This window comes from Candida tropicalis, assembly GCF_000006335.3.
Source record: "Candida tropicalis MYA-3404 genomic scaffold supercont3.1, whole genome shotgun sequence".
Lineage (NCBI taxonomy): Eukaryota > Fungi > Ascomycota > Pichiomycetes > Serinales > Debaryomycetaceae > Candida > Candida tropicalis.
In genome coordinates this window covers 2290445-2305711 of record NW_003020038.1, presented here as the reverse complement: position 1 = coordinate 2305711, position 15267 = coordinate 2290445, and the positions used below count along the sequence as shown (strand labels likewise).

General features: G+C 35.0%; 4 protein-coding genes across 4 annotated transcripts; all 4 read right to left on the bottom strand. All coding sequences in view use genetic code 12, as the record gives it.

Annotated features, from left to right (window-relative positions):
• Nucleotides 1-257: 257 nt before the first annotated feature.
• CTRG_01009 (S8 family peptidase) lies at nucleotides 258-1478 on the bottom strand (the record flags this gene model as incomplete). The annotated part of the gene is made up of 1 exon (XM_002546181.1): nucleotides 258-1478. The coding sequence occupies one exon, from the start codon at nucleotides 1476-1478 to the stop codon at nucleotides 258-260; it is 1221 nt and encodes a 406-aa protein (XP_002546227.1).
• Nucleotides 1479-1729: 251 nt separating this feature from the next.
• CTRG_01008 (uncharacterized protein) lies at nucleotides 1730-4009 on the bottom strand (the record flags this gene model as incomplete). Its single annotated transcript, XM_002546180.1, has 1 exon — nucleotides 1730-4009. The coding sequence occupies one exon, from the start codon at nucleotides 4007-4009 to the stop codon at nucleotides 1730-1732; it is 2280 nt and encodes a 759-aa protein (XP_002546226.1).
• A 629-nt stretch (nucleotides 4010-4638) lies between these two features.
• ACC1 (acetyl-CoA carboxylase) lies at nucleotides 4639-11463 on the bottom strand (the record flags this gene model as incomplete). Its single annotated transcript, XM_002546179.1, has 1 exon — nucleotides 4639-11463. One exon carries the CDS (start codon nucleotides 11461-11463, stop codon nucleotides 4639-4641), a length of 6825 nt encoding a protein of 2274 aa, XP_002546225.1.
• Nucleotides 11464-13087: 1624 nt separating this feature from the next.
• On the bottom strand, nucleotides 13088-14773 carry CTRG_01006 (uncharacterized protein; the record flags this gene model as incomplete). The annotated part of the gene is made up of 1 exon (XM_002546178.1): nucleotides 13088-14773. The coding sequence occupies one exon, from the start codon at nucleotides 14771-14773 to the stop codon at nucleotides 13088-13090; it is 1686 nt and encodes a 561-aa protein (XP_002546224.1).
• Nucleotides 14774-15267: the final 494 nt, after the last annotated feature.

Here is a 15267-nt window from a genome sequence, read left to right as displayed (position 1 = left end):
TTTTTTTTTTATTATTATTATTATTAATAAAATTAATGCAAGGGACAAGGGGAACCCTATGTTTCTGATTGTTTAAATTGGACATAAAATACAAATATTCTTGGTTTTGTGGGGGGTTTTGGATTCAATAATGGTTATGCTACATATCATAAAATTGATTTTAGTTGTTGTTAATTTACTACCAATTCAAAGCATATATATGCTTTAAATATCTCCTGGATTTAGATCTGAAGAAATTTATTTTGTTATGAAAAAGTCTATTCTGATTCACAGTCGTCAAAGTCTTCAAAGTACAGGTCCCCATTTTGATTCATCTTGTATCCTGTACAAACACCATTATTGGCTATTCTGTTGGGTGTCTTTTTGCGAAGAAATAGAGAAGACCTGGAAATCATTCCCTTAGTAGATATCTCAATAATATGGTCTTTAATCATTTCGGGATCAATACCTTCACTCAATAAATTTGCAGCTATACCACTTACAACCGGTGCAGCCATCGAAGTACCCAGTAATGTCAGTGGTTTTACATTACTTCTTATATCAACACTCTTGACATATGCCCCGCTAGCAAACACATCAACGCATTGTCCCCAATTTGAAAAACTGGCTATGGAATCATTAAAATCATCTATTGCTCCTACGGTAATAGCATAGGGTGAACTTGATGGACTTGTTAAACAAGCATTGATATTGTTATTTCCGGCTGCAACAACGAAAACCATTCCCGTCAAAGTAGCTTGCTCAATTGCTCTATTTAATAAATTATTTTTATAAGCACCCAATGATAAATTCACCACACCAGGTCTACCTGAACGAAGTCGATGATTTACTGCATATTCAATTGCTAACAATATAGTACTTAATGCTCCTGTACCTCTTGCATTCAATGCTTTAACATCAATAATTGTTACTCCTTTAGAAACTCCATATGTTTGTGATCCAATTAATCCTGCAACATGAGTCCCATGTCCATTAATATCTCCTGGTCCTTCATTTGTAAAATCCATTCCAGATCTTGCTCTTCCTTGAAATTCTGGATGTCCAATTGCCACACCAGAATCGATAACATAAGCATTAATTCTTCGTCCAATAAAATTTGAATCATATATAAAAGGATATTTTCTTAATGGAATCATTCTTTTTCTCCTGCTTATTCTTGCCAAGTGTCGTGGAGCATGGTATTGATGGGTTAAATCATATGCATGTAAAGTTATATCAGGAACAATTTCTTCAACTAATGGACATTTAGATAGTCTTTGAAGGATTTGATCAGTGAAATTACCAGAAAACCCACTAAAATTTCCAATATGAAATGATGATTTGATTAGTTCTTTAACTTGAAGATGGGAAGGATAGGTTGAGTCATATGACATGAATGTAGATAAAGTTTCCTTTGGATGAAGTGAAACTAAATAGGACTCATGTGCTAGTATTGTAGAGAGTAGAAGTGCCAACACAACATGTTGGGTGATTTTCATTGCTTGAACTAATGTGTATTGAAATGGTTATTGGGTTGCCAGATGGTTGCAAAAGTGAAAGTTGAAACAAATCAAATTAATGATTATGCTCTCTCGCATAGACAAAAATGGATTTCTTTCATATTCGTAAATATTTGTTAAATACGAACAAAGTGAGTATTTACACGACCCAGAGGAATGGCAAGTAAAGATCATTCTACCAAGTGTGAAATTCTATTTAAAAATAATTTATAGAAAGACAATTCACCCTATCAAACAAGTCTGTTATCCATCAGACATCCAATCTTTCTTACTTTTGATGGGAATGAATTTCTCATTTTAGGAACTAATCCAATATCAACATCAAGGAATTCAAAATGTGGTTTCTTATTCAATTCTCTAAATATTGCATCAGCAGTTGGCTTTATTAGCCCAGTTTTGTTCAACTTGACATATCTGATAGCATCACCGAATATTTTACCACTTCTTCTAAAATCTTCAAAACAATGACCAATACCGTTTCCTTCTAAATCCAATTGCTCAAGGTTTTCAAGCATAGTTAATCTAGACTTTAATGACACCAAACCACTTCTATTGAGTTGCAACACAACTAATGATTTAGGTAACCAATTGGGGTTCAATTCATATAAAGAAGAAAACATCAAGTTCAACTCTTTCAAATTAGTCAAAATGGCTAAATTCAGTCTTCTGATCCATTCACCATCTATTTTACAAGATGACAAATCAAGTGTTTCTAACGATAACGGGAAATTAGCTATTGAATTTCCACTTCCTAACCTATTCAACGACATATTCAATCGTTTCAATCCTAATGGAAGATAATGAATATCCTCAAGAAGGTTTGTTTCAAGATCCAATTCCTCTAGTGAATCCGGCAACTCCATAGCAATTTTCATGATATTGCAGTCTTGTAATTTCAATTTTTTAATAGTATCTGGGAAAGTTACAACACTCTCATTTAATACGGGTATATTTTGTTGCGTTAACACCAATTCCCTGAGGTCAGGTGCATCAATATGAATTGTTTCCCAATTACCCTCTGAAATTTCCAAAAACTTTAAAGAATCCGGAAGTTTAAAGGTAAAATTTTTAACCACCGTCAGCCCTGTTATAGTAAGCTTAGTGAGTTTAGATAGAAATTTTAATTGCTCCAAACCCGCATCGTATGCATTTAGATGCAAACTTGTTAAATTAACTGGAAATTTCCCTTTAATAGTAAGCTGACTACAAAAACTCGTGAATAAATCCTCCAAGTTTGGCAATTCATTTACCTGAAAGTCTATTTCGAAAGAAGATGGATAATCATTTCTAAATGCAGAAATAGTGAATTCTCTTAGACTACTTGGTAGTTTGATTTGAGGATCTCTTAATTCATACATGACTCGTTTTTGCTTATCCTGTTTCAGCTTCGTGATATTCTTACGAGGTGGTAGAACTGTAAATGCTTTTATCGGAATAGTCAATTTTTGCAAAGTTTCTGGTAAATATCTTACCAAGAAAGGAAGTTCCTTTTTTTGAATAATTGATTCTTCTATCTGTAAAGAATTTAATTTCGGACACATAACGTTTAATTTCGTTACCATGAAATGTCCTGATTCAAACCTAGCTTCTTTTAAATTAGAAGGAAGTTTCAAATAACAATGTACATTATCCGACGTCTTACTACTAACACTCACCTTTTCAAGTTTCAGTAGATGTGAAATATCAACTGTGGCAGCACCCCTATTATTGTCGTCTTGCAATCTTAATTCTAATTCAATTAAATTTTCCGGTAAATCTAATTTCAATAAACGTTTCCCATTTGAAGGTTTCTGTGGACCCATTGGAATTGGATCAAACAAACATAAATGCATTTCCAATTTTTTCAAGCGTGCCGGAAATTTATCATAATCATCATCAGGAAACATCAAATACCTTAACGAAAGTGATGTTAAATTAGGAAACCTTTCAATTGATAAATCATTCATGAAAATATCCGTCATCAACATTTCTTGAACTTTATCATCAACATGAGGAATTGTAATATTATTCAATCCCGCATAAAATTCAGTTTCAGTATCGTCATCATAAGGAGCCATATTACCAAAATAATGATATTCAAGGGAAGTGACAAGAAATGGAGTTTTCTTATATTCTTTGAAAAACTGTATCATATACTGTAGATGATTTTCTTTAGTATCAAGATTGATATGTACTCCAACTCCTTTTAAACTATGCGGATATTGACGAGCCAACAGAAGTGCAATACTAGGATCATCGACAATTAATTCTTTAGGAGTTATCGCTTGATGTTGTTCCAATAAATTCACATATTCCATAGGACTTTTCAATACGGGAATTCGATCTAGATCAAGTAAAGGACCATGATGTACTTTTATAAGAATTCCATCGAGTCTACCAGTAATTCGGATGGTTGAATAAAGTTTCTTTAATACTTGGTCTCGAAGAAGTGGGATCTCAAGCAATGTAACCAAAACATCATTGGGAACATATTTAAATATGACCTCAAAGTATTCACCTAAGTTGGTCATCAGTTAAAAAGAATCATGTATTTACCGTACATGAAATTGCAATCACTTCGAGAAATTTAACTCGGTGGAACCTAAATTCTGAAGAACACCGCAAAACAAAAAACAACGCCGAGCAGTCCAGCCTTCACTGTAGAACGAACATAAAACAGACATGCAAAAAGGTCGTGCGCCTGATTCAAAAATTTATTCCTGTTTTACAGTGTTTCTACTTTCAGTTCGTACCAAGTTCAAAGAAATTATTAATACTAGTGCGACAATTTAATTCATAGTAAAGGAGATTAATTGTTCATAGTAAATGGAGTCAAAATGTTCACACCAGCGGAAATAATACTTTCAAACTAGCTGCCCTTTTTTGTTCATACCATATATCATACATTTTCAGTATGAACAAATAGAGGTCACGTAATATGAACATTTTTTGCGCACTAGTATCAAAAATATTGACCGCCTTAATATGAACTTTTCTTTGCAAATAGTGCGAATAATTTTGACTCACTGATCTGAAAATTATGCTCAAACTAGCGCGAAATAAAACTGCAACGACTGTACAATCGAAATTTCTAATAAAAATAGTATAAATACATTTTTTTTTTATCTAATTATTTAATAAAAATCTATAGTACATAAATTTAATTCAAATTTTTAAGGAATTTTTCCTTTTCTTCATCAGATAATCTATCAATGAATTCTTTCATAACAGAAGCAGCATTTGATGGATCTTCTTGTAACAATTTAATAATGTTAGATTTCTTACTTTCGAGTTTCAATTCTTCGATTCTCTTTTGTAATTTAGCATGGCTTTCTTCAATCCAAGTACTAACGGCTTGGTCATCATCGTAATCGACAGTTGGCATCCAACTCTTTAATCTAGCAACTTTTTCTAACTTATTAGCATTCTTGAGTTGTTCACCAATCAATTTCAAAACATATTCTTCATTCAATCTTCTTCTCAATCTCCAGAAGAAGAAACGTCTAGCATCGACCCATTTAATTTCACGTCTGATAACACCTTTAGCCAACATACGTCCTGATCTGTCATGCAAGTCAGCAAATTGAACAGAAATTTGAGCATAAATTGGTAACAAAGCCTTTTCACGTTTAACAATCTTGCTACTGATTTCAGCATGTTCTTCTGGTGACAATTTAGAATCGTTCAATTTTTCCTTCAATTCAGCATAGGTAGGATCCAATCTTTGCATGGTAGCCAACAATTTATCACGTCTGTATTTAATACCAACCATACCTTCTGGTTCTAAAACACCAGCTCTGGAATCAACATCAGCATACATTTCCATCATATCAGCGTTAATGGTTGGATCAACAACAACCCAAGAACCACCTCTCAATTCACCATTTGGTGGAATGTAAGTGAAAATTGGTTGCTTGAAATCAACCAAGGCATCAACAATAAAAGAACCATATTTCAAGACTTCATTGTACATATCTCTTTGACCACCAGAGAAACCTCTCCAGTTGGCCAAGATCATCAAAGGTAATTGTTCACCATTGTTGAAATCATTAATAGCTTGTGCAGTCTTGAATGCAGAATTTGGATACCAAACTTGACCAGCTTCTTGGATCAAAGCTTCAGTGGAGCTTGGGTTAGCTGGATCAGCTGGAATCATGTTTTCAATAGTTCTAGTTTCAACACCAATAACACCAATAGGGATACCACCAAGACGAGCTCTACCAACAACGACACCTTTAGCCCATCCAGACAAGGTTTCTTGGAATGATCCTTTATCAAACAAACCAGATTCGAATTCTTCACCTTCAACTTGTTTACCTTCAATCATCCATCTGACATCAAAGGCTTCTTGCTTTGGTGGGTAGTAATCGATATCTCTGTCCCAAGTATCTTCAGATTCCAAGATTGGAACTGGCATACCACGCTTAGCTGGAACAAAAGATAACCATTCCATAATCTTTTCAACACCAGCCAAATCATCACTGGCAGTCAAATGGGAAACACCATTGTTATACATAATTTGAGTACCACCCAATTGCAAGTTAGAGGAGTAAACTTCTCTACCCAATAATTTGTTAATGGCTGGAGCACCAGTCAAAATAATTGGTTGACCTTCAATTTGAATAGCTCTTTGACCCAATCTGACCAAATAAGCACCAATACCAACAGATCTACAAGTGACCAAAGTAATAGTGAAAATATCTTTGTAAGCTCTGGAGGTGGCACCAGCAATCAAACCAGAACCTTTCAAACATTCAACACCCAAACCATTTTCAGCACCAATGATGGCTTTGATAACATGACGTTCTTGACCTTCTTCAACGATACGTTCAGTGACAACAGTATCACCTTTACCATCTTTGTCCAAGGCTTCTCTGGCTTCAGGAGTCAAGTACAAGTATCTGAAACCTTTATCTGGACAACCTTCTTCATTCCAAGCAACTTGGTATAATGGAATCAATTCTTCGGCAACACCAATTCTTGCACCGGAGTTAGCAGAAAGGTAAATTCTCGGAACTCCCAATTTTCTGGCTAATTCAGTACATTTGTTGAAATACTCATCTTCATCTGGACCGAAAGAACCAATCTTGTGGGTGATATCATTGGCAACAATGATGAAAGAACGGCCACGTGGGTATTCAGGAGTCTTAGCAGTAACTTTGAAACCAACCATACCAATCTTGTTGGCACCTGGATCTCTTTCAACTGCAACCAAAGCACCGTTTTCATCAGTGATCAATTCCAAGGAAGTAAAGACATCCTTTGGAGCCTTTTTACCATACTTCTTCCATTGGGAAATAGTAGCTTGACGGAACAATTCTGGGAAATCGTAAACAAAAGTAGTTCCCATGTTGTGAGCTCTGTAACGTTTTGGTTGCAAAGATTCCTTAACTGGGTATGGGGTAGAAATTGGTTGCAAGTGCATAGAACCTGGTTGACCAATAGATTTGAAAACCCAATCACCTTTAGGATTCTTAACTTCCAAGTACAATTCAGATTTGACAACATAACCGGAAACATTACTGATAATGGCACGCAATGGGAATGAAGTACCTTGTGGATCAGTACAGACAATTCTAATTTCAGCACTGGTAACTCTCAATCTCCACAATCTTCTACCAAATCTTTCCAAGAATGAAGCAAAAGCAGCTTCAACATCAGATGGTTGGACATTGAAGACATTAGAAAAGTTAATGAAAATATGATTCAAATCAGAATTGGAGGTGTCAATAACTTCCAAAGTATCCAAAATATCACTGATCAATCTGTTAGATTCAGCAATCAAATATTCAGAAATACTGATTTCATCCTTAAGGACACCACCTCTAATGATACCTCTAGTGAAGAATCTCTTATCTGAAGGAGCATTCTTACCAATAGCTTCATAAACATGAATGTTTCTGTTGTTGGTGAAGATTGGTTTGATATCAAAGTTGGCCAATCTTCCTAATTCCAATTGGAATGCCAATGCTGGTTCAATGTGTCTAATAACCTTGTTTTCTTCGTAATCTGGTCCACTAAAAGTGTAGTATTTAGGATAAGAACCGATTTGATGAGCAAAGACAAAAGTGACACGACGAACACCTGCGAAAACCAAGTCATCTTGGTATTCTTCCAAAATTTCATGGATTCTCTTCAAACATTCATCTTCGTCAGAATAACCATCAACATTGGTGACAACAATGTTCAAAACATTCAATAAATCTGGTCTATCACCTTTAGCTTGGAAAGAAAGGGCATCAGATGGTTGGAAATATTCCAAAGCAGCAGAAAGAATTTCATCAACATCATCCAAATGTCTAGCTGGAACCAAGACACCGGTTCTGGCAGTGGATTCACTCTTGGAGTCAACAACAAAAGACAAGTCAGAAACAGAAGCAGCATGTTTCATAGTAGTTGAATCATCACCACTACTGGCTGGTTGGATGGCGTTGTATCTAGAACCAGCAATTTGTGCTAACTTGAACTTCCATTCAACAATTGGCAATCTGTCATGGATATGGTAATCAATTTTACCTAAATCATAAGCTCTGTAAGAACGTCTAACGTAAACTTCAGCAGCAGCAATGGCGACCCATGAATCTTGGTGAACCAAAAATTGAGACAAAACATCAAAGACAACATGTTTGGAATCAACAACTTCTTGAATAATTTCCAATTTTGGTTCTCTGTGTTTGGCATAAACTTCACCATAAGAAGTTTCAACAACAGCACTTCTCAAAATGTGTTCCAATTGATCGGATCTTTCCTTGATTGATGGTAAAGAACATTGGATCAAAAGTTCTCTAGCTTTCAAACCAACCTTGGCACAAGCACGAGAGTCTAATTGAACAATCTTCTTCAAAGAATCTCTGATGGCAACAGCAGTGGAGGAATTTGATTGTAACAATGGTTCATATGCATCCAAAATTGCCAAAACTAAATTATTCTTAGCACTGACACGAGAATGGGATAAACAAATGCTGATAACTTTCTTCAAATCAGATTTATTTTCATCTCTCAATTTCAAAATGACATCTTCTTCTCTGACATTTTCACCACTGAACAAGCTTTCAACTTCACAGTACTCGTTGATCAATGAAGCAAAGTAATCGTATTCATGTTCAACCAAACCGTTTTGGTAACGATCAGCAATGGAAACAAGTGGAGCAACAACATCTTTCAATAATTCGTTGCCTGGTTCGGCAAGAGTCTTGTTGATAAGTTTCAAAGCATGACGAGCTGGGAATTCAGCACCTCTGCTTTCGGTTCTTTCAATCAAGGAATTCAAACCTTCGTCTAATTTTTGTGGGATTCTGGAGTGCAAAGCAGAAATTTGTAATCTCCATTCGGAGTATGGCAAATCCTTGTTCTTCAAGATATCCATCATATTCTTCAAAGTAGAATTCAAAATGACTTGGTTATCATAACCAGCCAAGATGTTCTTCAAAATAGTATCATAATGTTGGAATAAATGAGCTGGTTTGGAACCAGTGACAGTTGCATCACCCATAGATGGCAAGGTACCTTCATAAGGCTTAGCATGTTTAACTTTAGATGGGTCATCCAAGGCTAAGATGGCTAAGATATCACCAGCATTAAGAGTGGAACCTGGCTGTTTAAGTAATTGAACCACACCATTTTCTTGAGCAATCAATGGCATACACATCTTCATGACTTCAACTTCGGCATAAGATTGCCCAGCATCGACATGTTCACCACTTTCAACCAAGTATTTAACCAATTTACCTGGAGATGGAGTTCTCAATTGAGTTGGATCATTTTCAACTTCCAACAAACAGGTTTTACCATCAACTGACAATCTAGTGGCAGCCGCTTCTTCCTTCCAGTAAATGGAATGTGATTTACCATCCAAGGCACACAACAAACCACCATCAGATAATGGACGAGCACCAATAACACATCTGGAACCATTAAGGAACAAAGTGTATTTGTCTTCAGAAGATTTAGTGGCAGTGAATTTGTATCTTTCACCTTCATAAATGAATTCAACTGGGAAAATAGTTCTCAACAAGGATTTGTTTGGAACTTGACCCTTTTCTAAAGATTCAATATATTCCTTCTTGTCTTCTTCGGCTTGAATGTGAGCTTTGGTGACGGCACCACAAACAACAGCAACGATAGGATCAGGTCTTTCAGCAGTTAATTTCTTGGTGATCAATTCATCCAACCAACCAGTAGTGATAGTATTATCAGCAAAATCTGGGGTCTCTAACAATTTGATCAAATATTCAACTGTGGTTCTGAAATCACCTCTAATACTCAATTCTTTCAAGGCAACAATCATGTGTTTTCTGGAAGCTTGACGATTTTCACCAAAGGCGAAAATATGACCGAATTGGGAATCAGCAAAAGAATGGATAGAGGATTGGTTGGCAACCGAGAAGTAACCCCAAACATTTGAAGATGAACGGAAATTTAACTCATGAAGAGTACCACCACTTGGTTTGAAACCTTCACCAGGATCTTCAGAAGTGATACGACAAGCAGTACAGTGACCCTTTGGAGCTGGCTTTCTTTGAGTGATTAATGAGTTTGGAGACTTGAATTCAAAATCAATCTCAGTGGCAGAATGTGGATCAACACCATACAATAATCTAATATCTCTGATTCTGTGCATTGGAAGACCCATAGCAATTTGTAATTGAGCGGCTGGTAAATTGACACCGGAAACCATTTCGGTAGTTGGATGTTCAACTTGCAATCTTGGGTTCAATTCCAAAAAGTAGAATTTGTCTTCAGCATAAGAATAAAGGTATTCAACAGTACCGGCAGATACATAACCAACCAATTTACCCAATCTAACAGCTGCTTTTTCCATTTCAGTGAAAGTTTCCTTATTGGCAATGGTGACTGGGGCTTCTTCGATAATCTTTTGATGTCTTCTTTGAACAGAACAATCTCTTCCAAATAAAGAAATGTTGGTACCATATTGATCGGCAAATAATTGGACTTCCAAATGTCTAGCATCACCAGCCAATTTCATGATGAAAATTGGAGAACCTGGGATTTCATTGGCAGCCTGGTTATATAAACTGATAAAATCCTTTTCGTTATCGACTTTTCTGATACCTTTACCACCACCACCTTCAGAGGCTTTAACCATTACTGGGAAACCAATCTTCTTAGCTTTCTCTAAACCGTCTTCTGGGGATGTACAACAACCTTTGGCGTAGACATCGTCACTAACTGATACTAATTTTGTAGCTGGATCAATTTGAACTTCTTCAACGCCAGTACCGGACCATGGAATACATGGGACTTTGGCGTGTTGTGCAACGATAGTTGAGGAGATTTTATCACCCAAAGATCTCATGGCAGATCCTGGTGGACCAATAAAGACAATTTTCTTTGGAGATGCAGCCAATTTTTCTGGCAACAATGGATTTTCAGAGGCATGACCCCAACCAGCCCAAACAGCATGGACATCGGTTCTTTCAGCGATTTCAACAATCAAGTCGACATTAGCATAGTTATTGTTGTTAGTACCACCTGGGACTTCAACAAATTGATCAGCCATTCGAATATATTCGGCATTAGCTTCCATATCTTCTGGGGTGGCCATGGCAACAAATTGAATAGCTCTTTCGTCACCGAAAGTTTCATAGGCCCATTTTCTCACGGATCTTATTTCTTTGACGGCACCAATACCATTATTTGCAATCAAGACTTTTGTGATAACAGTGTGACCTTGGTGTGATTTGACAAAATCTGTCACTGGGGAAGGTTCTGCATTAAGCACGGAATTACCACCCAAAAAATGTGCTGGTAAAGCTGAATGTAATTCTGTATAATTAAAGGAATCTGTTGGACTTGGGGAAAGGTCTGTCATTTTCTTTAGTATATTTTTAAATGAAAAATTAAAGGAATAATGACGTCTGGGAATAAATAAGGTATTTACAACAGGATATTTAAAAAGTAATCGTGGGAGTCTATGTACAAGTAAGTTAGTAAGTTGTGCTGGTTGAGATACTTTGCATCTCATAAATTTGGCAAGGAACTAAACTTTAAAACTAGTATTTGATGAGGAAAAGGAAAAGGAAAAATACGAAAGAAGGGATTTAAATGAAAATTCAAAGGATTTTTATTGTAGGGAATTTTTCTTTTCAAACGGGAAAATAATTTCGATGATATTCTGGTTTGTGATATTGTTGGGTTTGAAATTTTATTTTATTTTTTTTTTTCGTTCCCGTTTGTTTTTTTTCGTTCTGCGTTACTTTAAAAAATTTTTATTTTTCCCACCCGATTCGTATTGCAGTTGATTGTCTCGGATACCTTTGTTGTAGATACTCGATTATAGATCATGATCATGGATACCTTGAATACAAGATACGTATAGTCTTTCCAAATCTATGAGATCTCTCTGTTTAAAAAATTGAAAAAAAAAAATAAATAAATAAGAACATACCTATTATATATGTAGTTTGGAATTCTTCAAAACGATAATGATACGATCCAATTGAATAAAAATCAAATCAAGCGGAGTTTATGAATTAAAAAAAATGTAGTAATAATAAAGTTCAGGAATATAGAACCAATGTTGATGGAAATGTAGTATGAAAACACGTGAAACAAGTTAAAGAAATAGGAACAATTCTTGATATATATATATATGTATATAAAAGGACTATTCTGATTAGATTCACAACTTTGAACAAAACACCAACTTGAGGAAATTCAAAACTCTTTTATAAAAGATTATAAAAAAAGAAAATAAGAAGGAGGAATTGATTGAATTTAAATCAAAAAAATAAAAGGGAGAAAAGGAAGATCAAGTCAACTAGAAATGCAAAAGGAAAACGTTTTAAATTAATAAAGTATCCCGATATTCAGTTACACTTGAAATCAATACAAAGAAAGAAATAAATAAAATTCGTTATTTATTCCGATACAACATTTGTTGAGTATGGTGGTACTGCATATGCTTCTTTTAGACGCGATACACGCTTTGCTTTACATTTTTTAATTTTTTTTTTTTTTTTTTCACTTCCGGAGTTCGCGAAGTATAAAATGAGAGACACTGTGATTCTTTTGCCCCATTTGTACATACATACTAGAAGGGACTCAGAAGATGTTAAGATGTTAGTATTGTCTTATCCTATAGAGATGTGGATATCTTACTTCTAAGAATCAATGAAACAAAAAGAAGAAGACTATCCTTCTAACCGATCATCTGAAATACCCTTGCAGTAATTGGATGCAGCCTCCATAATTTTTTGTTTTGTTTTGCTTTGCTTTTTTTTTTTGTTTGTTTGAACCCAACATTTTATTATGCTGATTGTAGAGAATGGCAGTGTAGACGTTTAATTAATCTAACCTATTTTTTTTTTTTGTTGGTAGAGATTCACTGCGCGGTCGTGTACAATGGCTACAGACAACTCACCCAAAAAATTTGCAACAAAAAATTATTTCACCAACAAAAAAAAAAGGGGACACATTCATTCATTAAGGGAAATAAGATAAAAAAGAAAAAAAAAAGAAAATCATGCAGATCAATTGACGTCAATACTATTTCACTATTACCTAATCACTCGTACAATAGAACAAGATCTCTCTCTCAACATATATATATATATATATATATTTACAGCTAACCGTATAGACGACCGTTACAATAACGGTTGGAATTTTGGAAGAAGAGCTGGTCGAGAAGGTGGTGGTGTAACCGAATGTGCGCCTTCATCTGAATTACTTATAAAATTAAATCCCATGGCTCCTCTGGATTGTATAGGTGGTGGTAAAATTATTCTATGAGAATCCATAACTGATGGCTGAGAAGGAACTGTAGTTGGTGGTAATGATGGAGGTGGTGCTGCTGCTGCTGTTGGTTTGGGTACTGGATTATATACCTGTTGTGACATTCTTCTATGCATCTCATAAATCGGCATTGGGTTATGTGTAGTGATCTCTAATTCTATTATATCTTCTTCACTTCTAAACACTCTCTCTAATTCTAAATCTCCTGTGATCACATGACCATGGTGTCTTATTATTATGGTTGTGTCTGGCAACTTAAATGCAGACTTGGCATTCTCCAACAATTCATTAAATCTAGGGGTGGCTGCAATTCTAACAGGATAGAAAAACTCTAATTTTTGGTTGAGGAACTTTAAATATACTCGTTTCTTATAACTTGTAGACGTGGACGAAGACGATACTGGAGCTGGAGGAGGTGGTGGTGTTCCTGAAGGAGTCATGGATCTAGATGAAACTAATGTTGAAGTTGTGCTTTGGTTTGAATGAATTTGTAAATGTGTTGCAACTTCCGCTAATTTACTCAATGAATGATCATCATTGCCCCTTATACTATCAATCAGACTGCTTCTTCTCATATTTTCCTCACTTCTATAAGGAATTGAATTTTTCGCTACTAATGGATATTCTTGCAACACACTAGCATACAAAATCTCACAAATAGGATTCATAATATCTTCAAATCCAAAATCTTTAACCATACCCCCTAGTAAGATATATAATGAAATCACAGCTGCTTCATCATTAATCGAGTTGGTATTTATAGGATCTAAATCTCGGAAAAATTTAGCCAATGAACTTTCACTGGTTAATTTATTTCTCAAATAAGTCAATGATTGTTGATTCACATGAATAAAAGATTTTTCAAACACAAACCCAATACATGTTGCCATGAATGATTTCCCCAAAAACTGTAGATTCTCCAGTTTTGAACTAACACTTTCATTACATGACTTTGAAGTTTCAATTTTTTTGAGGATAACTTTCTTTGCATTTGATGCCAGTGGAATATTAATTGTCTCATTCATGCTTAAATTACTTAAAGGTGGTAATCTTGGTTTGGTCATATTATCGATGGTATCGTTTGCCTTATCTTTATTGGTAAATACTTTGGTTTTATTATAATTCACATCATACACATCTTCATCATTACGAACAATCTCTGACAAGAAATTATTACTATGCTGATTTCTTTCCTCTAGTCTTTGTTTCTTATAATTTGTGGAATAATGATCATAATCGTCTTCATCGGAATGCTTTTTCGATGATCTTTTTCTATTTCGTCTCACACTTTGAATGGCAGCTCGGACTAATTTGTTAAAATCTGGTGCATATGAAGAATGATAATTGAATTCTGTTCTTAAAATCTCAGAAACTTTTCTAATCTCTTGTTCTTGTTCACTTGCTTTTCGTGAACTTAAGTCTAGTGTATCTATTAGCTCTAATCTTCGAGCACTGAATCTCTTCCATAATCTTTCATCATGGAAATTTAATTTATCACGAATTGAATGTGTAACACCTAACTTCTTATTCGAATCCATTGTTGATATCTTTTGAATTTTGTTTTCAACTGATTTCCTCGATCTCACTCACTATGACTCAGATCTGAAAAGGTTGGAGGTAAGGGTATTATATATATATATATATGTATATCGAACTGCAAAAAAAAAAAAAGAAACAGTAAAAATGATTAATTACCCAACAATGACTCTGAATCAAACGAGAAAAGAGAGAGAGAAAGAGACTAGGAAAATTTTCTTTTGCTGTTGTTGTGATTATGTAAAGAATTAAAAAAAAAATTTTTTCTTTTCTTTTCTTTTCTTTTTGGTGCCTCATGAGTAGTCGTCGTGATGGCTACTGAGACATTGGGTGACTAATTTAGTCATATTCTTGGAAAATGTACTGGTGCATGGGTGTGATACCTTTAGAGGGGAATAGGGTTTCTTGTCATATTCAATGGTGGAGAATAATAATAGTAAATAATAATAATCACATTAATCAAGCCGACTATTAAGTGGAGATCTTGTATTTGACC